This window comes from Acartia tonsa, chromosome 10, assembly GCF_053477335.1.
Source record: "Acartia tonsa isolate MP-2025a chromosome 10, ASM5347733v1, whole genome shotgun sequence".
NCBI classification, from domain to species: Eukaryota; Metazoa; Arthropoda; class Copepoda; order Calanoida; family Acartiidae; genus Acartia; species Acartia tonsa.
The window spans coordinates 16,366,295-16,393,131 of record NC_137269.1 but is presented as its reverse complement, the minus strand read 5'-3'; the positions used below and the strand labels follow the sequence as shown (position 1 = coordinate 16,393,131).

General features: G+C 32.0%; 1 protein-coding gene across 2 annotated transcripts in view; it reads right to left on the bottom strand.

The window, feature by feature from the left end:
• LOC145329542 (amyloid-beta-like protein) overlaps positions 1 to 26,837 on the bottom strand; it is a 75,840-nt gene that overhangs the window by 18,676 nt on the left and 30,327 nt on the right. For both annotated transcript variants that reach the window (XM_080173812.1, XM_080173813.1), the window contains exons 14-22: positions 23,884 to 23,958; positions 18,630 to 18,734; positions 17,704 to 17,751; positions 10,108 to 10,159; positions 6,676 to 6,718; positions 5,405 to 5,622; positions 5,020 to 5,229; positions 3,491 to 3,568; positions 2,738 to 2,818 (exon numbers count right to left, since the gene is read on the bottom strand). In XM_080173812.1, the coding sequence (XP_080029938.1) occupies positions 2,738 to 2,818; positions 3,491 to 3,568; positions 5,020 to 5,229; positions 5,405 to 5,622; positions 6,676 to 6,718; positions 10,108 to 10,159; positions 17,704 to 17,751; positions 18,630 to 18,734; positions 23,884 to 23,958 (910 nt within the window). The remainder of the gene's footprint in view (positions 1 to 2,737; positions 2,819 to 3,490; positions 3,569 to 5,019; positions 5,230 to 5,404; positions 5,623 to 6,675; positions 6,719 to 10,107; positions 10,160 to 17,703; positions 17,752 to 18,629; positions 18,735 to 23,883; positions 23,959 to 26,837) is intronic.

The window sequence follows — 26,837 nt, the reverse complement described above, 5'->3', positions numbered from 1 at the left end:
ACCGCAATGAATTAGTGCTCCAGGAACGACGGCTGCTGGTCAAGGAAGAGACCTATGTAGTGGAGAATGGACGGGTGGAGTCCCAATCTGACCACCTGACCCTAGAATGTCCCCATTCTGAGCTGTCTTGCATTACTGGGGAGGCCACCTACGTGTGGGACCACCTGGGGAGAGATTGCCCCTTGAGGCTGATCCGCAGCCTCCAGCCTAGCCTAGTGATGGATGCGTTCCTGGTTGACCATCAAGCCCAGTTCTTCATCAACATGACCACCCCCACCTCAATAGTGAACTGCGACTTTGAGGCCCATGCCACCAACCACCCAGCATTGTTCGTGGCAGCTGACCCGGCCGCAGCAGCGCTGCCCAGAGTATCGGCCAGGGATGTGGATGTCCCCCTGCAGGCCCAGATACATGCAGGTTACATTGGATTTACCCTGGAGACACGAATGAGAAGCACCGCGGCAGAAGAAGTAGCGGCCAATTGCTGGAAGCTCCAGCAACTAGACCCGGCCCACCCGGTGCGTGTCCAGGGGAGCACGTTCTCTGTGCTGAGGGGAGATGTACTGCTCCAGCTTACCTGCCAACGCAACAAATATGTTGTCCGTGAGAGCAATGAATGTTGGGACAAAGTACCAGTGGAACCCACAGGATTCGTAGACGCCGTGACAAAGGTGTATAGCGGCCACGCCACCAAGATTCCCTGCTCCTCCACCTACCCCCTAACTGTGCACGCGGAGGAAGGCTGGATAGAGCTAACCCCCGCACCTAAGAAGAGGCCACCCCCGCTGGATACGCCCAAGCAGCTGCTGACAGAACCTTTGGATGACTTTAGTTCGGGAGGCTTGTATTCGCAGGCTGAGCTGAACGACTGGCAGCAGCTGCTAGCGTTCCCAGCGTATAAAGCCGCCATGCTGACCGGCCTGTCTTATGGCTCATGCGTTCAGCAAGGTAGCTGTTCGGCCACCGGAGACCATGGGATCGTGTCCTACAATATCGACCGACTGGCGGAGGAAGGAGAAGCCGCCCTGGATGTCTGGGCTGGGTTCAGACAAGCTATTCACGAGTGGGGAGATGGCGCAGCCATACTGTGTTTGCTGTTGTTGATTCTCAAACTGCTGGGGGATTTAACCATCATTTCCCTGGCAGCCGCACAAGGAGGTGTACGGGCCGCCATGAATGCGATGTCACAAGTGTTCCTGTACCATCCAACCTTGTACCGTAAGGCCTTGGCCAGAGCCAGACTCACCCATGCCAAGTCCCGGGACTTTTCAGTAGACTGGGATGCCATTCCTATCGGCCGGGAAGCAGCCGAGGAAATGGTGTCCATGCAATCAGCCGATAGTGGGAATGACCGCCCAGGCAGGCCTGGCCCACCCTCTGGAAAGCCCCGCGGCCCCTCGGGAGGCCAGGCTGTTGCTCAGACGGTCAACTTGGTAGCCAGTGCCCCAGCCGCTGCCAACAACAACCAGAATGCCCCGTTACTAGCGGCTGTGCCCCACGCCAACCTGACACCTGCTGGCGCCGAGCTACGTGTCCAACAAAAGCCAGCCTCTACCTTCTATCCCACGTTGGGAGCCCATCAGCCCTGAAAATCACCACTAGGATTCCATTGAATCATTATCGTTTGTATATATCTTAGCCCTAAGGAGCGGGCCAAAGGCCTCAACCACTGTCGGAAGTCTGGCAGGGAGACCCCCTCCCAGCCTTCCGAGGGGAGAGTTGTGGTATTCGGCAACCGTGAGCCATGCCTATGGCAACCCCGACCGGGGTTCGGGGAAGGGCCAAGGGCCCTCCCCCGAGTCCTGGGGAAGGGGTCTGCCGACCCCCTCCCTATGCCTAAAATTAATGATTGATTCTGACAGCCTTATTATGGTGAAGCTGTATTGTTAATTCCCCCCACCCTTTCCAGGGATGGGGGATCATTATTGCCCAAACTGACTATTGTATATGTATTATATTGATTTTATTTATGATTATTTATTCCTATCTGTGTAGTTATTGTTTGTTGTATATAACGTTAGTAATCCTTAGACCTTCAATAAAGGAACAACTGAATAGACTCTGTTTATTATTTAGTGATTGCTAGAGAAGCGTAGCTTCTCTATAGTATAGGTGTCCACGTCTGTTCACACTGCCGTAGTCATTTGAACTCTGGTGTCTGCCATTTATCCTAGGCGGATACCACACTAGTATCCTTAACGCTTTATAAATACGTTCTTAATTGCTAGTACTAACTTTATACAAAATTTTCTCCCATTTTTTTAAAAATCAACAGAGGGGGTAATCTTGTTTAGCTATTTTGGAGTGTTCATCAATCTATGGTCTATTGTCTTATCTCTTTCACTAATAATCAGTATTTTTTAGACACTAACTTAAATATGTAATTGTAAATACTTTCTTATTTTCCTTATATCGTTTTATATCAATTTATCTTAATGAGATTGTGTGTCTGAACCAACTCAGTGGCGTGCATAGAGTTTTGCCAGGGGCGTATATGAACCATGAGGTAACTTTACAAAGTGTCTAAAAAAATCAGTCATGTGACGTCATAAAAATGAGGGATTATCCATCTCTTTTTTTAAGGGGTTTTCTTATCCACTTCTCCTCTCATCTCCCTTATTTTATGATGCCACATGGCTGATTTTTGAGACACTTGGTAAACTTACATCATAAGGGGGTTAAAAAGATAAAGGCAGATTAATTTCGCACGCTTATGCAACAATTTTTAAAAAATTACCATGATGGGTTTAGGAGTATCAACAAATCCAATGTTGAACGGGAATGGCTCCAAGTGGGTTACTATGGCATCAGAAACCATCTAATAACAACAACAAATAAATGTGTGTAGCGAAGGATCTCGATAACCGCTAAAGTGATATGGTCTTCATTGCTTCTCATTTACAGGAAAGGTTTGTAACTATTTTTTTGGAGGGTTACACTTGCCTCATTATTGTATTCTCCACCCCCACCCTTTTTCTTTAAAAAATTTAATTAAAAGTGGAAGGTCGACTTCTCACCCTTCACGTAAGTGCCCCTGAAAGCCTCTAGTATCGCTGCTAGTATTCATAAAAACAATGAAGCTTGCTTTTTGCACTTAAATCCGGCGGCTGCCTATCCCTCCTATTTAATTTTGTCTTCAATAAGAATACAATTACTTAAGCTTTCTGAGATAAAAATATTTGAAAAGTATCGAGTTTTAATAAATCTTGAAATTAAATTTTAATTAAACATGTTTTGGAAATGACATATTTTATAAAACATGAATGAAATCGCTGATATTAAATTTCCAATAATGAAAAATTTATTTTAGGTTTGCAAAAAAATAACTAATATTTGTCGAATATTTTATATTTTAGTAATATTCACAGAAAATTAATTGTATCTTTTTTAAAACATATATTTTATAAACGTTTTAATAGACAAATCCTACATTATTCTTTTATTAAATATGTTGTGAACTTTTACTGCTGCGCTAAAAGTTTTCAACTACCTTATTATCTTGTTGTTGAGATGGTTTATTATCCTCTTGTTGAATATGATTGTCCCCAGCAGAGGCGTGCACCTCAACCTAAACAGTTGCATCACTCATCACACATAATAAACATGTAAACACAGTAACGGTGGTCTTCTCTTCATCACCCCACCTCCCTCTATAACTTAAGATTTTATAAGATAATCTTAATTCTAGCCGTGATGAACCCTATACTTGCAAGAATCTTACAACCTTTACTCAACCTAAACTTCACGTAAAAATACATGTTATTCAAAAGTTCGTTTGTTGCCCAGGTTCCAAATGAGGGAAACAACAAACAAGACAAGTCCAATAACAGCAATGAAAAAAAACATGGTTTATTGCATTACTAAAGTTTAGTTAAAATTTTTTTTTTTAATTGAATCAGCCTTTTATACTTGATATTTAGAAATTTGCATTTATGAAACAAGAAAAGTAAAAAAAAGTTGTTGACCAAAAGAATAAAATAAAATGCACCAAGTAATATATGTTTATTGTATTTACTGCTTGGATAAAGAAATATATTATGATAACAAGCTAAATGTTAATATTCAAAATTATATGGTAGATTAAATAGTGTATAAACGTCGATATTAAAAGTAGACAAATCCTTCTTTAAAAGTAAGAGGATCTCGCTAACCACTGGACCGATATGGTTCTCCTTTGCAGTGAATCTACTCGTAGGACTTTTCCTTTTTCCTTTTGAAACTAAAAGTGCAGGCTCTCCATAACCCCCCATTCTTCATATGCCCCTAAAGGTATTAAGGACATAGCCGCTAATAGTAAATTAAATGACAATATTATAATTTTCATCATTTTGTTTACATTCAAAAACGGTATTTTGTAGCTTTAACAAAAACAATTGGTAATTGATTGATTTCATTCTAATAATATTATAAATACAGTATAAATTGAAATAATAACAACACTAAGGATGAATTGCTATTAATAAGTATCCGTTATCCCTGATTTTTACATTCATACTATAAAATATTCATGTTTCAATTCTAAAATTTTATTTTTTCATGCAAATTTTTTACACTTATAGTGCTAAATATTATTTATTGCTTTCTATTTCTTTTTCTAGCAATTACAGACCCGCAAATATAATAAATACAAAATTATCCCTTTGTAAATCATTGGTGGAATATTATTGGCACGGCTAGTTAGTACAAACCAATTAAGATTTTATGAGTTTTCTCAAGGTTTAACACTGGATATTGAAAGAAAGTGTTTCTAACGCTTTAGAAATCTTTATATATTACACTCTAATGTGTCCTGGGTTCAGTGGTAACACAGTGAGGTACAGTAGTGAGAGTTCGAATTCAAGTCTTAATACATTGACTCAAGAGGATTTCTCATGAGATAGACAGGTCAATTAGAAAATGGTAAGACAAGTTAGAAATTATCACGTGTTTCCTATATACATAATTTTACACTCACAGACAGATATACAAAGAGAAAAACTAGAATTAATAGAAAATACTTAGCGTTTAAATTAAATTTACCTTAATCTTTCCAAGGGACTGTTGTTCCTTGTCCATTTCATTTGCAGGCATTGTTACAGATTCAATAGCCTTGTCATTATCATTAGCAGTTATAATTACAGTGTTATCTTGGCTGTCAGCTGATTCTTTCAATGGTTCATCTCCCGCATTATTTTTGTTCTTCAGTTGATTGATTATTGCTGGGATCGGCTCTGGTTCTTCGTTTAGTTCCTGAAATACAAATTTCAAATATGTTTTAATGCATTTTATATGTATATGTATTATTTCTTCATTATATAATTGTTAGAAATATTGAAAGCTGTAAGGTTAAATGAAAGCAATGGGAGAAATATTTTAAAATTGATAAACAATATTTGATACCAATATTTCCTTTAAATCTTAATACCTTATCTTCCAGCTCTTTCTCAACTTTGCTGACAACCTCTGTATGCACAGCAACCGATTGGTCAGCCTTTGCAGCTGTTTCGTCTTGGGCAGCATCAGTCATCTCCACGCTGCTGACAAGAGCAGCTTTCTTCTGTTTCTCTTCGGTTAGGATTTGTTCCAGAATATTCTTTTCTGTTTCTGGATCATTCACTACAGATGTGGCGGGGGTACCATCCTGTTTTTTAATTGATTTTCAAATAAATATTCAAATTTTTAATGCGCCGTCACTTAATGTCCGCCTGTCCGCCAGTTAGCTTGTCAAGTTAAAATCTAATTAAAAATAACTCTAACTTTCAAACTGAAATGATTAAATAATAGAACAATTTTCACATTAACTCTTGTTGAATTATTAAACTTTTATTAATTATTTAGAAACACATTTATATGAATTATTGAGTAGTTGTGATACTAAATTAGCAAGAATGATCTATTTCTTACAAGAAATGTGCGAATTCACCACCCAAATTGCCTCAGAAATTGCAATACTTTTTGCCAATTGTGCAAAAGTAAAAGGATAATTAAATGGGTCTTCATGTTTATTCACGAATTTTGAAAAATTTTGTCCATGAAATTACGTGAAAGAATTAATGAAAATATCGTACAAGATGAATTTCTTGCTTTACATGTCCAGGGAAAAGGGAATGTGATTCTGACAAACAATTCTAAGTGAAAATTTCCCCACAACCAACTTTACTTCCCCCCCCCCCTTATTACTCACTTCCCTATAGTTACATGAAAATCATTTTCAGCAATTTCAAATGGAATTGATTAATTAATTAATGAATAGCAACTCCTGTACATGTCAAACTTGGATAGAAAAATATCATTAAAAATATACTTTTCTTAATTTTACTTAAAGATTTACTGTTATTTATGCGCTACTCATGGATATAATTTAATTTTATAAATAATATCCATAAGTTTAATTTATTAATTTATTTTAAACTATAAAAAGGAGAAACTTTTAAAAAGGAGAAATAAATACATTTTTTGCTAATTACTTTTTCCATGTAATAATAGCTCTGATGTTAAAAGTGCACAAAAGGAAAAGTACTTGCTGTAAGATTTTTATGTTTTCTATTTTAGTTCTTTCAAAATAAAAATTTAATTTAACATATTAAGAAAACTAAAAACACTTTTGAAAACATACAATGTAAAAATATAAATTTCATCATGTTTTTATTTCATAAAAAAACAGGCAAAAAATTAATTTAAAAAAATCAATTTCCTTGTTTCTGAGAATTTTAACAAAATCATTCAGCATTGGTGAAACCTGAAAAATATATAATATTACTAGGTATAAGGTATAACCAACAAGTGAAATAAATCTTAAATAATATTTGGGGGGCTTTGGAGAGGTCGTCAAGTTTACTATATGTTGCCTCCCAACGACAGTTGAAAAATAGGTTTCGTGATTTTAAAATTTAATTTACACCCAACAAGGCAGAGATCTTCTGAATATTAGCGTTTAATTCATTGCATTTAGATTGTGTTTCTTTTTAATCATATGGAAACAAAAACTTAATTAAAATATTTCATAATTTCATCTGATTTTGCGGGACTGTCATAGGAAAATACCAAAAAAGGCTGGGAATTCAATTATGATATTTTTAACGATTATAAATTTCTTTTTTGGTATCATTTTTACATCGCATGAAATTATTTTCCATCACAAACTTTTTGCATTTATTTTGAGTAGTTTTTTTTCAATTGAAAATAAAATAAGATTGCAAACAAAAATTTATTTTTCAAGTAGTGAACTTTAATTTTGAATTGTTTGTGATTCATTTTGAATGGAAACCCCAATACAAAAACGAGGATGGTTTAATGTAATTGTGTCATAGCAGAATTTATTTTATAGCTCCTCCTTTTTTGTTTTGCTGGTAGCTTCACCTTTAGCCTATTCAAATAATTTTAATAGATTTCTGAATTCTGATTTTTTCTGAAAATTTTGGAACTAGCATTCCAGCTTATAAGAAAATTTTACTAACTTTTTTTTAGTTTATGTATGTTTCGCAGAGGCTATCCTTTGACCTCAAGTCAAGGTAGAGTTGTTGAAGTTCATATTTCGATTGCCTAGATCTTACTGGACATTAGTACGAGCATAAATCCAGCTGGTATTTGCCTTATCTATTTCACACTGAGCGTGCTTAAAATAATTCTCCAACAAACCGTCCAAAGACCTCAACATTTACATTATGAAGAGTAGTTTTGCTCTTAGGTTTGCCGCATAGAAACAGCATTTTATTTTGAAGTTTTATCAATAATAGGGAAAGTATTAAAAATTGTATTAATTAATTCAAAAAAATATTTTAAATTTTAGAAAATTTGTCATATCCTACAAGAAAAAAGGTAAGAGTTATGTTATTATGCATATTATATATCTTACAATTCTGGGATATCAAATGTTCGAATTTTATACTTTATCATTTTAATTTTTGACTATTTTTCTCTGTCCTCCTTGAAAAATGAGTTCCAGTTAAAGCCCATTTAAATTTACTGATTACAATAACAAAGCAAAAAATATCTGCAATAAGCGTAGTAGCGCATATACTCCATAAATTTGCATCTTTTTCATCTTGAAGCATATGAAAGCATTAGGTATGTTCAATAATAGAAAAACGCAGCCAAAACTTATATTTAAATTTTCTTAAGTTTAGCCGTCAATAATTGTTAGTTTGAATTTAGCAAAGCATTTGACTCACAATTTGACAAATTTTAGAGTAACTTGGTTTTTCAAGCTCAAAGAACTGGTTTTATGCTCTTTCACAACAAGGCCAATCAAAGCCATAATTAATCGAATTTCAGGGTGGTTGACGATCCCGAACTTGGAGGGATTAGGTCTTTTTTTAATCAACCTCCAAAGTAAATTTTTAAAAACTTGTTTTTCTGCGATTTGCATCTAATTTGAATTATTTTGTTGTGTGGGAGTAACGTATTTCTGACTAACCATTAAAAGTTTCAAAGTCAAAGGTATTTCAATAAGAATTGAAGATACAATGAAATTCTTCCGAATTACAAGTATTTCAATATCAATACTTTAAACTCTTATGGGTATTTTTCTATCCTTTTAAAAATAATATTTTGGGGGATAAAATTTAGTAAATGACTAGTTTTGGGTAATGATTTTAGTATGATTGCCAGAACACATTATAATGGTGAATATTATTGATTATATTTTTAATTAATTTTAATCTTTAGCTATTGCGTTCAACAATTAAAAAGACTTTAGTTTCAACAATTGATCATCATACTAAAAAAAGATATATAACTATAGATAATCATATTCTAAAAAAACTTAACTTATGTTCCAACTATTGATGATCAGAGCATCATATGTTAAAAGTATAAAACTTATTTGAAATACTGATGATCATATTCCAAATGAATATAACACATGTTCCAACTATTGATCATCATTTGCTAAAAGTATAAGACACATGTTCCAACTATTGATCATCATTTGCTAAAAGTAGAAGACACATGTTTCAAATATTGATGATCATATTCCAAAAGTACAAAACACATGTTCCAAATATTGATGATCATATTCCAAAAGTACAAAACACATGTTCCAACTACTGATGATCAAATGCCAAAAGTATGAAAGTTGTAAATGTATTTTTGATATATGCTACTTTATGGATTACTTGAATGGGATTTTAAAACTTTAACTAGGCCAATATATTTTATGAGGGCCCAGCCTAATTTTATATACATTAGAACGAAAAATAATCATTTAAACATTTTTAGTTGTCAAAAAAAAGTTAATCGTTTAAACAAGGAAAGGAAGATTTGTAAAAAAAACTATTTTTTAATTATCATCAATAGCAACACTTATTTAAATATCTATCATAGTTCAACCTAAGAGTGTGTTGTAAAATAAAGTGATCGTCCAAAGACCTTAAAGCATTGTTTATTTTAACTGAACACGTTGTTTTGTCGCCCATGGATACTTTCTATTCTAAAGTTACAGATAACTCGTAGAGGAACTTCGTTGTTAAATAATGTGGAACAACAATGACATTGAAATCCTCATCCCGTATAAAGATATATAGGATTTAAACAAGTAGGATTTTGTGTCCGTTAAGCCCTATCTATCTCTGAACTTATTCCTTTTTAAAAGATTCACCTAGATCCCGCAAATGTTTGGGCTGTTTAAATTTTTAGATTTGAGTCTTTGGATTGTTTTAATGATATTTTTTCTGTCCCTTCCCTTCGAATGCATAGAATGCAAGGGGCGAAGCTTATTATCTTTATAAAAAATACCGAATTACAACTTTCTTTTTATTTTCTATATCTCTTACATTTCTGACTTTATACATTTTATTCTGTTTGAATATCTAATGATTTTACTATTCCTTAGAGAAATTAGATAGAATTGTAAGGTGTCCGTACGCTCAGCAAGATTTCATCTGGCAACAGAGCCAATCTACAGCTCTTGGTCTGTTGGTGTTTAGGAATGTATTCAAGTTGACATTATTAAGGGATCCTAAGGGATAAGTCAACTAAAACTAATTGTAAAATAGTTTTGAAACTACCTGAATCATTACTACCTTCTAAAAATAAAACTGTTTGAATTGTACGTAAATGTTAAAATCTTAACATAACACTTAAAGTAAAATAAAAAGTAGCTAATAACAAAAAAGTTATAAAATTTACCTTTTCTTCAATGGTTGGATCTTGTTGAAGTAACTCAAAGTAATCATGGACACTGAAAAAAATTATATTAAACAAATTATTTATTCTTTAAAACATTTTTCTTATGTGAAAAAAGAATTTTAAAGTTGTATATAACAAATGATTTAATTAAATATTATATAACATACAAACTTTTTATAATATCCCCAATTTGCGATGGTCTAACATTTATTTTGCTCTTTCTAAGGATACAGATAGAGGTGCAGAGCGTGTTTATTAAGATCTCATAAACAACTTGACTGATATTAAAACTTGATTTATTAAAAGTCCCACAACATGTTTTTTTATTAGAGTTGATAGGCATTAAATTGAGATTAAGCTTTTAAAACTTAACCCAATAGTTAAATATTTTAATGACATTTTCTTATTTGTTTGCCTAACATTTTTGGGGACTTTTATTTAATTTTGATTGGTTGGTTTATGAAGTTGAGTGTCAAAATGTTTTAACCACTAATTGTAATCTACAGAAGGGGTAATTTCGTATATCATTATTGGGGATGTACATCCACTTTTCGGACATTGTCTTATCCCTTTAGATCCCAGCTTATTGGTTTGGTAGTCTTATCATTACCATAATAGCACTAAAGTGATCTTATTTATAACATATAAATTTAAATAAAAGGTCGTCTTAGATTTGTGTATTTTAGTAAAGTTAAGCTGTGATTATCACAATATGAGAGAAAAATAAGATGGTGGTAAAGTTTTTTTTAGAAAGAATTAATCAATAAATAAATATTACTGGTTATTTATAAAAATAAATAGGAAAAAAGGAAAACATGTAGTGAGTTAAATATATAGAAATTGAAAAAGAGAATCATTTACGAAGTTTATAAAAATCCTCTAAATCATAAGCGTATAGAATGGGGGTGTATCCATCCCCCTGGCAATTTAAGGGGGGTGTAAACCTCTTTATACATTAATTGACAAGGGGCTACAAAAACCTGACACATCAATAAAGGAAGGATAATTTCCCAGTCAACCAACGGTTATTTGAGTTTGTTTATTTTGAATTGGTTGTACAGCATGGGGTGTGTATTCACTCCCTTAACACCATGTCGATTAGGGGTTTAGGGGAATTGGGGGGATTGAAAGCCATGTATACTCCACTGCTCTAAATGTTGATATATCCAAGTAACCCTGACATCCCCAAATTGTAGTAAATGAAAGCTCAATTAGGCAGCCAATACTATTAAATTACTAACAGTCTACATCTTAGAAACAGACTAAGTTTCAACAAAAAAATTCATAGAACATATTAGATCATTTCATTATTAACAATCTTTATTATTCTATAATAGTAGACATTCATATACAATCTAAAACCTATACTCTAGAACATAAGGGCTTTAAAACATGCAGTAGAGACTTACAGATAGACAAGGAAAATTTTTTTTAAATTGTTTGATTTGCAGAACTCATATTTCTTCTCATTTTGTTTAGTGTAAATATAAGATAATTTGAGGTCTAATATATTGTTTTCGTTTGTTAAAATAAATAAAGTATTTACAATTCTTAAGATCTTAAACAGTTAGGGAGTTGAATCCATTTTTATAGAAGCAGAAATATAATCTATGATTATGGTTTGGACCCTCTAAATCTGTAATCTACCTTTCCACTTTCCCCTCTCTTGGTGAAGATATCTTCAACGCCGATACGATTTTTGAAATGTAAGATTCTACTTTCCCCTCTCTTGGTGAAGATATCTTCAACGCCGATACGATTTTTGAAATGTAAGATTCCACTTTCCCCTCTCTTGGTGAAGATATCTTCAACGCCGATATGATTTTTGAAATTTAAGATTCCACTTTTGCCTCTCTTGGTGAAGATATCTTTAACAAGAGAGACAAAAGTGGAATCTTATATTTCAAAAATCGTATCGGTGTTAAAGATATCTTCACCAAGAGAGGGGAAAGTGGAAGGGTAGATTACAGTTTTAGAGGGTCCAAACCATAATCATAGATTATATTTCTGCTTCTATAAAAATGGATTCGACTCCCTAACTGTTAAAAAGACAGTTTGAATACATGGAAAGAACTATTGAATCAATTTATTAATATTCTCCTCTGAAAAACGGTTCATCATTTTATGTTTACATTAATATGGCATTTTTTGTGTTTTTTAATAAAAAAAAACTATTTTATCTCTAATATTATATATTTTTGTCATTTAATATGGTCAAATAAGTATCCCTTTTTCTTAGACATTGATATTATATGTTGGAAAATAAGAAAATGTATTTATTAAATTATTCATATTCACTGATTGACAAGGAAAAACTGGAATAGCCATAGATATGCAGTGATTTTTGTTTAATTTGACATAGCCTCTGGTTTCAGGATATGACTTAAAAATAACATATGTCATTTGGGAAAAGGGTTTTAAATTTATGATGGACCAGGCATAAAATAAAAACAGGGATATACCTTCTTAATAAAAAAAACCATTGACTTTTCAGTAAACTCCAAATTTCCACCAATTAAAAAAATCACCATTAATACAAAGATACACCGTAAGGGTATTATGGCTCTTATATATGTCTTAGTTAAAGAAATATTGAATCTATTAAACCATGTTTTATCCACTGTAATAATAATTTTATAACAATAATCTCAGCAATATAGAGAATTTTGCATGTACAAAAAGATTTTTTTAATCGCATTTACCATAAAGGTTAACAAAACCCTTAGCTTTATAAACTTAAAAGGATTGTCTCCAACCAACTGACTCCGAAAGGTGGGTTGCTAATAAAACAACATAGGTCTATGAAATATTTTAAAATTGAAAATTAATAGTTTTCTCCAGTTGCACTATCCCTACTATTCTTCCCTTGTAAGTAAAAAGGAAACCTTTCAACTAACAACGGTTTTATGTATGAGGGTACAGGGGATCAGCATTGAGCAATTTAAAAATCTAAAAGTTAAAAACCATAAAAAAAACACTTTAAGATCATCTTGTTTTGAGTTGACAAAATCATTATGATTATAAAGAAAAACGATGCACATATTAAATAAATACAAATTAAAAAGGTCAAGTTGATTTTAAACTAATATTAACCCTTAACGGTCTCCAGAAATCTTTAAAAGTCTCCTGTGGCCGCAATTTTTGACTTAGAGACTTCAAATTTTAAACTTAAGCTTTTCTGACATGTCTACATAACGTATTAAAATTTCATGAAGATCCGCCGCCGTTTTCCCGCCGACCGCCGTCTGCGGCGGCTGGCAGCTGCCAAGTACAGCTGCGGCCGCTGAAATTTATATTTTGATATTTCAAATGTAAAATTTACATAAAGTTAAACATTTTCTGGAAAAAAAATTTTCTTCTAGCTTCAAAAATAAGAAAATTACAGCCGTTTGAAATTTTTAAGTAAAAAAAGACCTAAAAACAAAGGTTGTTAAATAAAAGGGTGAAGGAAGCGAAAATTGACTTAAACTTATAAAAGGTCGGAAATTCATTATCAAACAAGGGACTTGCACAAAAAAATTTAGCCCTCTAGCTCTAATAGGAACTGAGATAATAAGGGGGGGCGTTGAACGCCCCCCCCCCCCGACCGATTAAGGTGCGGCTAGGGGCCCGACTGTAAAGGGTTAAGGTTACTGCTGAAACATTTAGGTATCGACTAGAAATCGTAGTAAGTATATGATAGTCATAAACAGAAGTTCAATATTCCATCTTGAACATGTTCTATATATTTGTTCCAAATCATTATCCCTACGAGGCAGACAAACTTAAATTAGTCCTATATTTTTTTATATTACTATTCGCGGAAACTTTATATATTACAATTCGATAATACAATTCCTTTAATCCTGCTTTAAATGACAAAAAATCAATGCACAATAAGCCAATTACAAAATTATTTATATAAGCTATTTTATTTAATTCTATTCTTTTTATTTATAGATTATAGAGTTTTTATGGGGTTGAAAGACATTCAAATATTTTTAACAAAAATCATATTCTTATCAGGAACGTAGATAATAAAAATTATGTAATATTAATAGCCAAATAGGACGTTAATACTAAAGTATTTGCATTTATAACAATTATAGCCTTATAAGGCACCAAAAAGAACCATTTTTAATTATATAATTATTTATTTACTTTCAATTTATTATTCGAGGAAAGTTGTGCGATATACGATCCTATACATAATTTTTGAGAATGGCTGAAAACTGTTTCTAATCCAGCAGAAAAAAACCAATTACGTCAACATATTAAAAAAGGGTAGTAAGTTTTATCTAATAATAAAATTTTATTTTTAATTTCTTAATAAATTGGAAAATTTTAATAAATATTAAATTATGTCTACGTCAGATATTATCTACCGATATCCTGTTAAGAAACTCACAGCGAGCAACCAACTCTTAGAAGCATTTCAAAGACGTCTAAACCTCCAGAATGTAAAATAGTTTTAAAACCCATCAATCAATGTCTATTTGGTTTAAAAATGAAAATTTCACTTTTCGCCTTTTCTTTCCATGAAAGTTTAATTAGCAGGTAATTACTGATAATAGTGTATACATAAACAAGTGGTTAGGACATTCCTACAAAGATAGCACATGGTTAGAAAGATTTTAAAAAATTATTACTACTAATTCCATTTAAAAATCCAACTTTATCCTAATTTCTTTTCAGAACGAATTCATAATTTTTTTTGGGGTAGTAGCATATAAAGTAATAATTTTTTTCTTGAAACACAGCATTTTAGTTCAATTTTGAAGATTGGACGTTGTTTTAGAGTACATTGAGCTAATCTGTGCTATTTTAAAATTGTATTTTTCTGCCTTTTCGTTTTCGTTTTTTATATAAATTATTATACCATATCAAAACATATATCAATGAGAAAAAAATATATTAAAATCTATGAATAGAAAATATTTCAATAGAGATTATGAAACCCGTTAATAGTTTCAATAACTTTTATTACTCATAAAAAGCGAGACTTTTATGTAAAAAGGATATGCGTATCAACGTCAAAATGTCAGTGTGGCACTAACAAGGAATTGTAAATGGTATCTCTAAAACTTTAATATTTTTTATGGATGTTATCATTCTTGTTTTCAAAATTGAATACTTTTGTAAATTAAATTGTTTAGAGTAGATACTTTCCGATGTTAGTGGAATTTTGTGAGCGACAGCATCTTTTTGCTTCCATATTTTCCGTCAGTCAATAAACAAAATTATTTTCTGTATAATGCATGAAAGATAAAAGCTTCATCTAAGTATAGGTATATATATCCTTTTATCTATATTACAAAGTAGCTTGTTGTCTGTCCGTTTGTCTGCCCGTCCTTCCCTTAAGATCTCGGTAACCCCTGAACCAATTGGATTCTACTCTTCAGGAAATATATACCTACTAGTCCTGTGGTGGTTTTAGGCTATTTTCTTGGGCGGTGCGCAATCTTAATCAAAAAATAAAAGATTTGCTGCATATAGTGTAACAAATCTGTTGCTAGCCAAATATATTTGATGAGATGACACATCCCTCTTCCTGATTTATGCAAAATTGTTAGATGTGGTTTTGCATAATGTATCTGAAAACATTTCTTGCTTCTGCAAACCAGGGCTCACTGAGATTTTGTTTCCAAACAAAAATCCGCAAAAATTCCGCCTCTTAAAAAAATCTACCCACAGCCGGCCGGTTATAAGATTTAACATGATACAAATAAAATTAAATTTAAAACAAAAATTATTCAAAAAACAAACGTATTCAAATATTTGAATTTAAAATTGGCAAAGAATGTGTCTTAATTCCTGTATTAAAGAAAGATGTAATAAAAGAACCAAAATCAAGATCTTAAAACGAAACTCTTAGTGTATGTATTTTAATGGACACTTTTATTTTTTAAAAAAAGAAGGTTTTCCTCTGAATGCATCAGGACTAAAATCTGATGCTTATGTTGGGTTAGGTTAAGAAAAAGGTTAGAAGAGCCCTGTCGGGATAGTACCCCGTAAAGATAGAGTCCCACTAGAAGTTAGTTTCTTTAAAAAATAAGTTTAAAGGGGGGGGGGGGGGGCGGCAATCCAGTTCGATGATTAAATCACCAAAAAAAAAAGATGATGATTTGCCTTTTTTAATGATTTAAAGTTTTGATTGTTGAGATTTAAATTTTGAAAAAGACTCTAAGTTAACTGATAAGGCCCCTCCCTCCCCCAAAAACTAATTGAAATCAACCTCAAAAATTAGTCCTCTACTTAGCAATAACTCAGATGGAAAAAAAGATTTCAATTTTATCTTATAGTTTTAAACAAAGAGTTTCTTTTTAAATGCATTTACATTACAAACACACTCTCAAACACATTTTTGTCAAGAAATTTAGGGATGGAAAATGGGGAGATCTTTTGAGGATTTGATTTTTAATTAGACAATGTATTAAAGTAATAAATTAATGAGAATGACACTTAAAAGTAGATTTATAAGTTTAAGCTCTTTTCTTATACTACCCTAATCTAAAGAAAAATATTTAAAATAATTTCACCTATCCCTACATGAATTGCATTCTCGCACATATTGAAATTGAAAACAAGAATGGATTAAAATAACAATGGATTTTTACCCGTAAGGTATGTAGGTATGTATTTATGTAGAAAGGGTAAAATTAAACTTTTAGTATACAAGGACTATTACATGCATAACACTAATGAAATATTATTCTCAGAATAAAATTTATTACAAAAACTAATAATAATAAAGGTTAATAATTTTGAGTAGGGCGTAAGGATTCTTATGGAAAAAGACAATTGATGTTCAAATAATGTAATGGAATAATCAAATTTATCCTTGTCAAAGATAAAAGTATTTGTTGAAAAGTATGGACACTTCAGCTTGTACCAACCAATTAATTTTTAATATCAACATTATTTATTAAATTTTATTTAAATGAACTATTGTAATGTGCTAAAAATTTGTTTTACATTCTATTCAAGGATAATTTAACTTATTTTTTGGATTTATTTAAAGAATAAAATCTCCGTTGGCTCATTATCCTTATAATAACGTAACAGGATGTCTATTTGTCTATGTGTCTGTTTGTCTATACCGACTACTCGCTAACCGCTGAACCGACTGGGTTCTCCTTAATTGAGTAGCTTCGCATAGGTCCAAGAAAGGTTTGTAACTATTTTTGGGGAGGGTACCACCACACTCCTCAGAAAATCACAAAAAATCGAATTTTCTTTAATATTCTAGTGACTTGAACGATATAGACACTTTTTAAAAAATATTCAATAGACTTGAAAATATTTAAAGTGCCACTACAGGCCTCTAGGGGCGTAGCCGCTAGTTCAATATAATTTAATCCTTTTAGAAATTTATAAGTCTTATTCTAATACATTGCTTATGGCTCTAAAAGTGGTAAGAAGAGCATTACTTTAACATAATTTAATCTATCCTTGCCTAAAATACTTTAAAAGCACAAAAATAGAATATTGGCCAACAAAAAATAAATTATTCAATTATACTTTGCCTTTACTTTACTTAGCCTATTTAATTAAAAATCTCTCATTTACCCGTCTCTAATATGTTACTAATGTGCAAAAGTTTTTAAAATAATCTACCTTGAATCAATATCCTTGAGCTGAGACAGAGTCACTTGCATCTCTCCCCTAAAAAGCAAATTGTTAACTTCTATATTATTTCTTCAATGTTTTTATCGCTATCATTAGTTATCTTATTACAAATTGGAGTGCGTGGAGAAATTTTATTATATCTTCACTTAAACAAGTTTAATTTTGTTAATGGTATCATTAAATATGCATCATAAATTTACTTTTAATGTAAAATTAATTGCAAGTTATATGTATTTACGTAAATAAATTTTATAAGCTTTAAATACATTTTTTAACATAAATGAATTAATTAATTAATATTTTTAGAAAAAGTGGATAGATAGCATCGCCCCCTTCATAGTCAAATGATTAAAGTACCTTCTATAAAGAGATATAAAGCAGGAATAAGGTATAACCAACAAGAGAAATAAATCTAAAATAATATTTGGGGGGCAAATGGAGAGGTCGTCAATTTTAAGATGTGTTGCCCCCCAACAACAGCTGAAAAACACGTATAGGTTTTGTGATTTTTTCAGAATAAATTTCGTTATTGGTATAAGCTGGATATAAAGATGTTTGAAATAGATATATTCAAAACAAGGATGACAACATCCATAAGTAAAGAGCGAAGCAAAAAAAAAATAATTAATTAATTTCAGAAGCATAATTAATGCTGCAAAAAAGCTTCCTGCCTCAGTATCTTTAATCAAAAATTTAAAAAAAAACATTCAGAACAACCAGAACTTAGGTCCTAATGTAAATTTTCTAAACATTTTTTAACCGGATAAAACTGGCTAAAATATGTCAACAAACTTATTTGTAGACACACAAATACATCATTACAACAAGAAACTTTATAAATAGAGAGATTATCAATCGATAGATATGCTGTAAATTCAGAAAAAAAATATTTAGAAAAAATTATGTGAATTTACCTGGCGATATCTGGGTTAGTTTGTGCCAACCTTCTGAACTGTTTGATGGAGTGATTCCTCTCCTTGTGTAAGGCTTTCATCACCTTCTGAGCACACACGCGAATCCTAAATATAAATATAGTCAACATAGGTGAACAAGCGTAGGGAGGATTCAAATGTCTAATATGCCTTAAAGCATTTCGAACCCACCCAACCCCCTCCCCCCACACACATATACTAAAAGTGCAAAATCTTGCAACCGTCCAAAAATTTATAAACAATATAAAAATAAATTGATTGAAAGAAAATCAGGTGTCTTTCAGACATTTTAACTTATGGTATCGTATCTTAATAAGTATGGTTAGTCAATTTTCGTTTGAAAATTATACACAGTTTTTAGTCATAAGTGTGTAAGAGGGAGATGTCAACACCCCTTTAATTTAGAATAATTTTAGATAAATTTCATTTCATCGAAAAATACATCCCCCTTGAGTTAAGAAAGAGTTATATAATTAATCTTTATTGGTTAAGAATTATTCTTTATATTTAGGTCATCCTGTAGTAAGCATAGTATATTAGTTTCGTTAAACAAACACCATAACCATGTGTTTGTTTATTTTGGCCTGTCCATAAACCAGCTGGGCAAATGAAGGCGTTTCTCTTTTATTAAACATTCTCAATTTTTAATATTTGTAAGACGTTTATCGGATTAATTAAAGGGTCATATCAATTAAATACATTATTCAGTTAGAAACTTTTTTTTGTTTACTATTATATATACTACTAGCGGATTTGCCACTAGCATCTAGGGGCTCTTTGAACAAAGGGGTATAAAAGGGGGTAAAAAATAGCCTGAAACCATTCAGAATATTAAATTTATAATTTAGTTAGTCCACCCCCTCTTTTTTTTGTTTTAGTTTTAAGAAGAATTTTTTTGGTATTTTTCATTTTTGGGCGGGTTGGGGGTGTCCTACCCCCCAAGAAAATAGCTTAAAACCATCACAGGACCAGTAGGTATATTCCTTGAAGAGTAGAGCTCAATCGGTTCAGTGGTTACTGAGATCTTAAGTTTCAGACGGAGAGACACACATCGTTCTACTTTGTATTAAAGATATACTATTAACCAAATTTTTGGGTACCAGTGAACTTTGAATACATGCATATAAATATATTTATGCTTATACTTGAAATAAAGTGTAAATGAGTTTATATCAAATTGCTAAATTGCTAATGAGAGATATTCAAAGTTATTAAATAAAAGTAATGTAAAGCTGAATGGAAACTTTAAACAACAAAATCTTGCCTGATGTTAATTGATATTGGCTGCTTTTCGAACCATTAATATTAAGCTTCATATGTTTTAAAAAAGATTCAGTCAACCACAAGACAAGTTTCATGCTCCTGCTTTGTAAAGATTCGGATACTTTTTTTTAAAAATTAGTTTCTGTAAACGTTATACCAACTCTCCTAAAAAAGACACATAAAAATTTCTCTCCCCGTCTTTTAAGTTATTATTTATAAACTACTTTCCCACAATTAATATTAAATGCAGAAAATACATATATGGTGTTCAATCACACATACAGTTCTAAACACATATAGTAGTAGTACTTGATTACCAATTTATCAAAAACCATCAGAGCCTTAAATTTTGATATCAGAATAAATTTATTTCTAAACACTTTCAACACAAATCCTAACATGATCCTTATGTTGTTTTTTATTGCTGTTATGATACTGGAGCGGTTATGATTGAACAGCTACAAAATATACAATGTCAGCGTTGAAATGAAATATTAATTTTGCAATTGAAACCAAAACACAGCACAGCGGTATCAATTACAAACTTAAGCATACATTTCAATAATTTTAAATAACGGGTAATGGTTAAAAGATTCCCTATTGCTGATGTGTTTGATGAGTGACAATTAAAGTAGGGGGATTGCCTTGGCCCAAAAGGATCCACCACTTAAAAATTTTGGATAAATGTCGATCATTCAAAGGTTAATTTTACTCCATTTACACATATTTTTCCTCTCTTCATTTCATAAAAAATGGAAACTTAAATGTTGGGGGAATGTTACGACCACCCCCTCCACCCCCCATTTTTCCATTTTATGGGAGAATCTTTAGATATGTCCTGAGCCCAACTGCTATTATAAACAAATATGATTACGAATTCCTTTTTAGTAGCGAAGCTACTCTATAATTTGAAATGTCTGTCTGTCCGTCTGTCTTAGTTTGGGGGAAACGTGATTTTCTCGGCTCCTATAAAAGATAAAAGGCTGAAATTTTTTTGACAACATTCCCATTATTAGGGAGCCCAATTAACTATAAAACATCAATGGCGGTTGGACCGCTTTTTAGCAGGTTTTAGGCTATTTTTGTATTTTCACATTCTTCTCCATATCTTTGGTGTTTATGGTCCAATTTCCAAAATTTTTACAGTTGTAGATATCAAAATTAAATTTCCTGTCTTTTCAAGAAAACATCAATGGCGGTCAGACTACCTTTTTGCAGGTTTTTGGCTATTTTTATATTTTCCCATTTTTTTTCATATCTTTGGTGTTTATGGTCCGATTTCAAAATTTTTTTAGTTGAAAATATCAAAATTAAATTTCCCGTTGTTTTGAGCATCCAGTATGTAATTTACTTTGACCTTTAGTCTGTTAGTCATAGTACTGATATATAAGTATTAAAAAATTAAAAACATATGTTGAAAAGGTTTCGTGATTTTTCCCCAATATACATGTTATTGACACTTAATCTTCAAATTCTCATACATAATTTTTGTGCTTCGCTACTTATGGATGTTGTCATCCTTGTTTATATAACATCTTTTCTATTCCCTTTTTCTCCAAAGCTGTACGGGTAATAGAAACAAACATTTCAGATATTTTCTTGAGAACGTTCGGTATTTGCAATTAATTATTGATTTTTTAATCAGGAATTTTAGAGGTATATTATTATATATTCATTTTATAAAAATAATATTTTACGGCTCAGAAATGAAGCAGTGTCTCCATAAAAAGTGGACGAATGTTTCAACTTTTGGCCGAACTATCCCAACTGACGTCACATTTTTTCTTAAAACAGTAGAGTTTGGATAAACGTTTAAAAATTTGGGATCTACTGCAGTTCACGGTAAAATATTTCTGGTAACGAATATTGCCAAAAATCTATGAATTTTAAAGGCTGCTAGCTGCCAAACGGCTGAACGTACTTATCATATCCGCACACCATTTTAAGCGGTATAAGAAGGCCTACAAATAATCTGGAATAGCCAAGATCCAATGATGCACAGGGAAAGCTTCACTAAAGAAAAAACGCGTAAAATAGGCCTTTTTCGCGCATTTCTCTGCACTGCGAGATAACTATGCATTATTGATTTATGGCTATTCCAGATTATTTGTAGGCCTTCTTATGCCGCCTAAAACAGTGTGCGGGCATGATCTGTACGTTCAGCCGTTTGACAGCTAGTAGCCTTTTAAATTCATAATTTTTTGGCAATATTCGTTACCAGCAATATTTTACCGTGAACTGCAGTAGATCCAAAATTTCTCTATTTTTTTGAGACAATATAAACTGCTTCATTTTACCCAATTTAACAATCAACGTCAAGCGCCTAACATGGTAGTAGTAAAAATTATTTTAAGTCGTATTTTCTTTTAGGCTGGGACTCGATCCAATATTTATTCTAAGAACATAATCTCCTCCTATCTTTAATACACTTCTCTTTTCCTCTTTAACCTTGTAATGTATCATCTTTGCTGGGAAGGAATTTGTTAAAGGCATTTTTTCCCCAAAGATCACTTTGAAGAGTTAAAGCATCTATATGGAAAAGGGATGAGAAAATAAGACAAAAAATAAAATTAAAAAAAAAGATTATTATGTCCATAAGTAGCGCAACTAGGATATACAACCACATTTAATGTAAAAAAAAAGAGACTATACCCCATTTATATTATCTGAGGCAATGGCATTTTCTATAAATTACATTTTTTAAACTGTGTTGTTAAAGATCATTGATTACCTGTTAGAACGTGTCCGTCAATACTGAAAAGATATAACTCAAATACAATGTATTTGCATGTATATGTTTTCAAAGATATCGTAAACAGCTGAACCGATCGATTCGACTTTGTTCAGAAAGTTTTGTTTCGGTTCAAGGGATGTTTTAGGCTACGTGTGTGTATCGGGCATCCATTCCTTCCACCTTACGTCAGAAAAAATCCTTTACCCCTAATAAAATGTTGGGTGTTTCCCTGCCCCCACACCCTAAAAAAACATTACAATAAAGATGAAATATAGCTAGATTTTCTTTAACATCAATACATTTTTTACTTATTCGCCTTTCCCTTTATGCCGGAGAGGGACGGAAATTGGATTAGATGAAAAAGAATTTAATTCCCTCTTTATGTTAAGAAAATGGAAATAAAATGTTGTGGCGTGACATCTTTCCATCTAATGATAACAAAATACAAATTTATTAATCCTTTTATAAAAACTAGCGGCTACGCCCCTCGAGGCCTCTAGGGGCACTTGAGGAGAGGAGAGTGGAATTTGATAACCCAATTTCTTACTTTAGATTTTAAAAGAAACAGTTAAAAAAAAATTTAGGGTGGGGGATTTTTCATTTTTGGGGGGGTTGGGGGTGTCCCACCCCCCAAGAAAATAGTTATAAACCTTCCCAGGACCTATGAGAAGCTACCCTGTTAAGGAGAACCCGATCGGTTCAGTGGTTAGCGAGATCCTTCGGTACAAACAAACACACAAACACACAGACACACAAACGCACAAACACACATCCTGTTACTTTAGTATAAGGTTAAAATAAAGATTTATTAATGCTAATTTGACCTAAGCAGAATGTTTGATATAACACAATTTTATTAATAATAAATTTTACTATGGCTTCTTCATATCATTATTAGGGAAATACATATTTTAGAGCGATTTAAATCTATTTATATTATACAAGTTCTTACGACTATACCGCTCGTTGTCGCGAAGGTGTTTGGTTCGAATCTGGTCACAAACAGAGTTATAATAAAGACGTTAAAATTGTGCCTAATACTGAAAGGATAGCAATAGTAACGGAATTATCTCAGCCAAAACAGGTGCAACTCATTAAAAGGCATAGGAAGAAATTAAAATCTTACTGGGTTGGTTATCTTTAATAGTTAGAATGTTAGTTTATTGTTTCCTACTCTACAACTTATGTTGTCTAATTTTAATAATTAAAATCCGTCAGTCTGTCGCTAATAATCTTTACCTGTGAATGTTTTGTGGAGTTTTCTTCATGGCTTTTGTTAGACAAGAAATTGAACTCTTCTTTTTACTCTGGAATCTAAAACAACAACGGTTATGATATTTTTAAAATCCAACGACAAAGATTGTTCGAAGAAAACTAAATTATATTTAAAAGATTAATTATACTTTACAATAGTAAAACTTTTAAACTATAAGCCAATTTAGACATCATTTTAAAAATCATTTGAACGCAAACTGTCAAAAAAGCCTAAGTATTTACGTTTACAACCCCAAAGGCAAAAAATAACAAGTTTAATGCAAATAATTTTCTTAAGAGTAAAATAGATAAAAATTATTTATTACACGATTTATTTACAACAAAATCTGATATTTCGATATTCATATGCAAGAAGTTATGGTAATTTTTTAAAATTCTAAATCTTGGCTTTAAGACTTATTAGTAATATTTAAGTTTTCTCGTTGTATTGGCTTAAAACGATGTTATGTTGGCAGTGAAATGCAGTGAGTTGCTAAAGAAAGTTAATAGCTTTACAAGGGGTAAACCACCTGGCAAAATAAAGGAGTGTATGGGTATGTTAATTGTGTAAGGGAGTAAACCCTCTTACAATAAAATACCACCACTCTTGGTGTCTAATTACACACCTATCAAATTTTATTAAAAGGTGGTAATAATTGTGAGTTTGGCTAAACCATTGCAGCTTACAATCACCTAAAACACATTGATCGACTTTTTTCAAACTCTTACTGAGAACCTAACTATTTTTTTGTTTTAAGATATTTCTGCCTTAATAAATGGAGCATAAAGTGTAATTATGACCTAGTACAATGTTTTAATCTTGTTTTCATCTCACAGGATCATGTAACATGAAACATTCTCTCTCTTTGCATGCAAATATTTATCAGATAAATTAATTGAAATTGAAAAATAAATATGGGGGTAAACTTTCCCCTCCAAATGCAAGTGCCCCTAGAGGCCTTTTTGGTCGTAGCCTCTTGTTCAGATTATTGTAAACATAAAAATTTCTAACATTCTATAGCATGAAGAAGTAGGATTTCTTTTAGTTTGTCCATCAATATCTTGCTAACCTATTTAGTTTTCAAATTTTAGATAAGCTTCACATAGCTCCTGGGATTAATTTATGCTATTTTTTCTAAATGGTCTTTGTGTAGTTTTTAGACTGTTTTCATATACAAAGCTTTTCAGGTGAAAACAACCTATAGCATTAAAAATGTATGCTTTTTCAGAGTAAATATTTACTTTTAATTGCACTCGAAAGAGGGATTATAGACAGATAAAATAGAAAAAGCTTGCATTATCCTTTTTGTTTCATTTGAAACATGTAATATTTAATCTCAACTATTAAAAAAAAGGAAGTAAAAAATATGGTTTTGTTTATTTTCCTATTTGTTTCATGTAAAACATCAAACATTCAATCTCAACTATTAAAAAGAAAGTAAAATAAAATGTTTTTGTACTCATGTACTTAAAGCATGGGGAAAGATTAATAAAACTTCAGTTTATCTTCATGCAAATTGTTTAAAATAAACTGAATTTGAAATGGGTCAATAAAATACAAAATTACCTAAACTTACTATTTTCCAAACTTATATCATACTAAACAAACATCTTTACTAAACAAGCACAAAATTTATTTCATCTTAAGAAAAATAGACTTATTAAGATAGATGGATAAAGAGAAAAATGATTTTTAAACTATTTTATTCTTTTTTTCACATCTTATCCTAATTATCAATTAGACAGTAAAACGTGGAACATTAAACAAAACAGTTATTGCTTTTCTTATGGTTGTATCTCATTTCAGATGATGTAGCAGTATAGTTAAGAAATGAATCTATTGTCCATACTCCTATTGGCGTGTTTGTACAGAAATGAGAGGATATTGTAAGACAATGAAAACTTTAATTTACTTTTAGTTCTGAAATAGACGTTGAACAAACAAAAATAAATTAGGTTTATATTTTTCATATATACGATATACAAGTATATACGTTTAATTTTGTAATAGTTTATATTCTAATTTTTAAAACTAAATGCAGTTAAAGTCCAGTAAAAGTAAGTAAAATTATGTCCATAAGGAGTCAAGAAATTACGAACTAACAAAGCATCATTCAAGATGCGCGGAAAAAACAAACGAGGTTAAGTTGAGGAGGGTTTAGATACCCCAGCAAACTGGATATGAAAACGTGGATATATTGACAAGGGGGAATTTATCGTCAATTTAGGTTGCCAATATGGACCTCATTTATTGGTCATTTTGTTCATCCAGCATGAGGGGAGGTTATGATGTAAAGGGTATGGATGCGGGTAACGTAATTTTATCCGGCTGTGAGTATCACTTTATTAGAGCACATAAAAATCTGGTGCAACATCCAAGTTATAATATATCGATTACCATCGATTGTAATGTAGTTTATGATTCTATGAATTGATTCTATGTTATTGATAAGAATAAGCACTAGCATTCCTGGATATGACTCTCTATGACTCCTGAAGGGAACTATAGGTAATTATATACCTGGTCATGACTCTCTGTTCATGGAGGGAACTATAGGTAATTATATACCTGGTCATGACTCTCTGTTCATGGAGGGAACTATAGGTAATTATATACCTGGTCATGACTCTCTGTTCATGGAGGGAACTATAGGTAATTATATACCTGGTCAAGACTCTCTGTTCATGGAGGGAACTATAGGTAATTATATACCTGGTCATGATTCTCTGTTCATGGAGGGAACTATAGGTAATTATATACCTAGACATGACTCTCTGTTTATAAAGGGAACTATAGATAATTATATACCTGGTCATGACTCTCTGTTCATGGAGGGAACTATAGGTAATTATATACCTGGTCATGACTCTCTGTTCATGGAGGGAACTATAGGTAATTATATACCTGGTCATGACTCTCTGTTCATGGAGGGAACTAT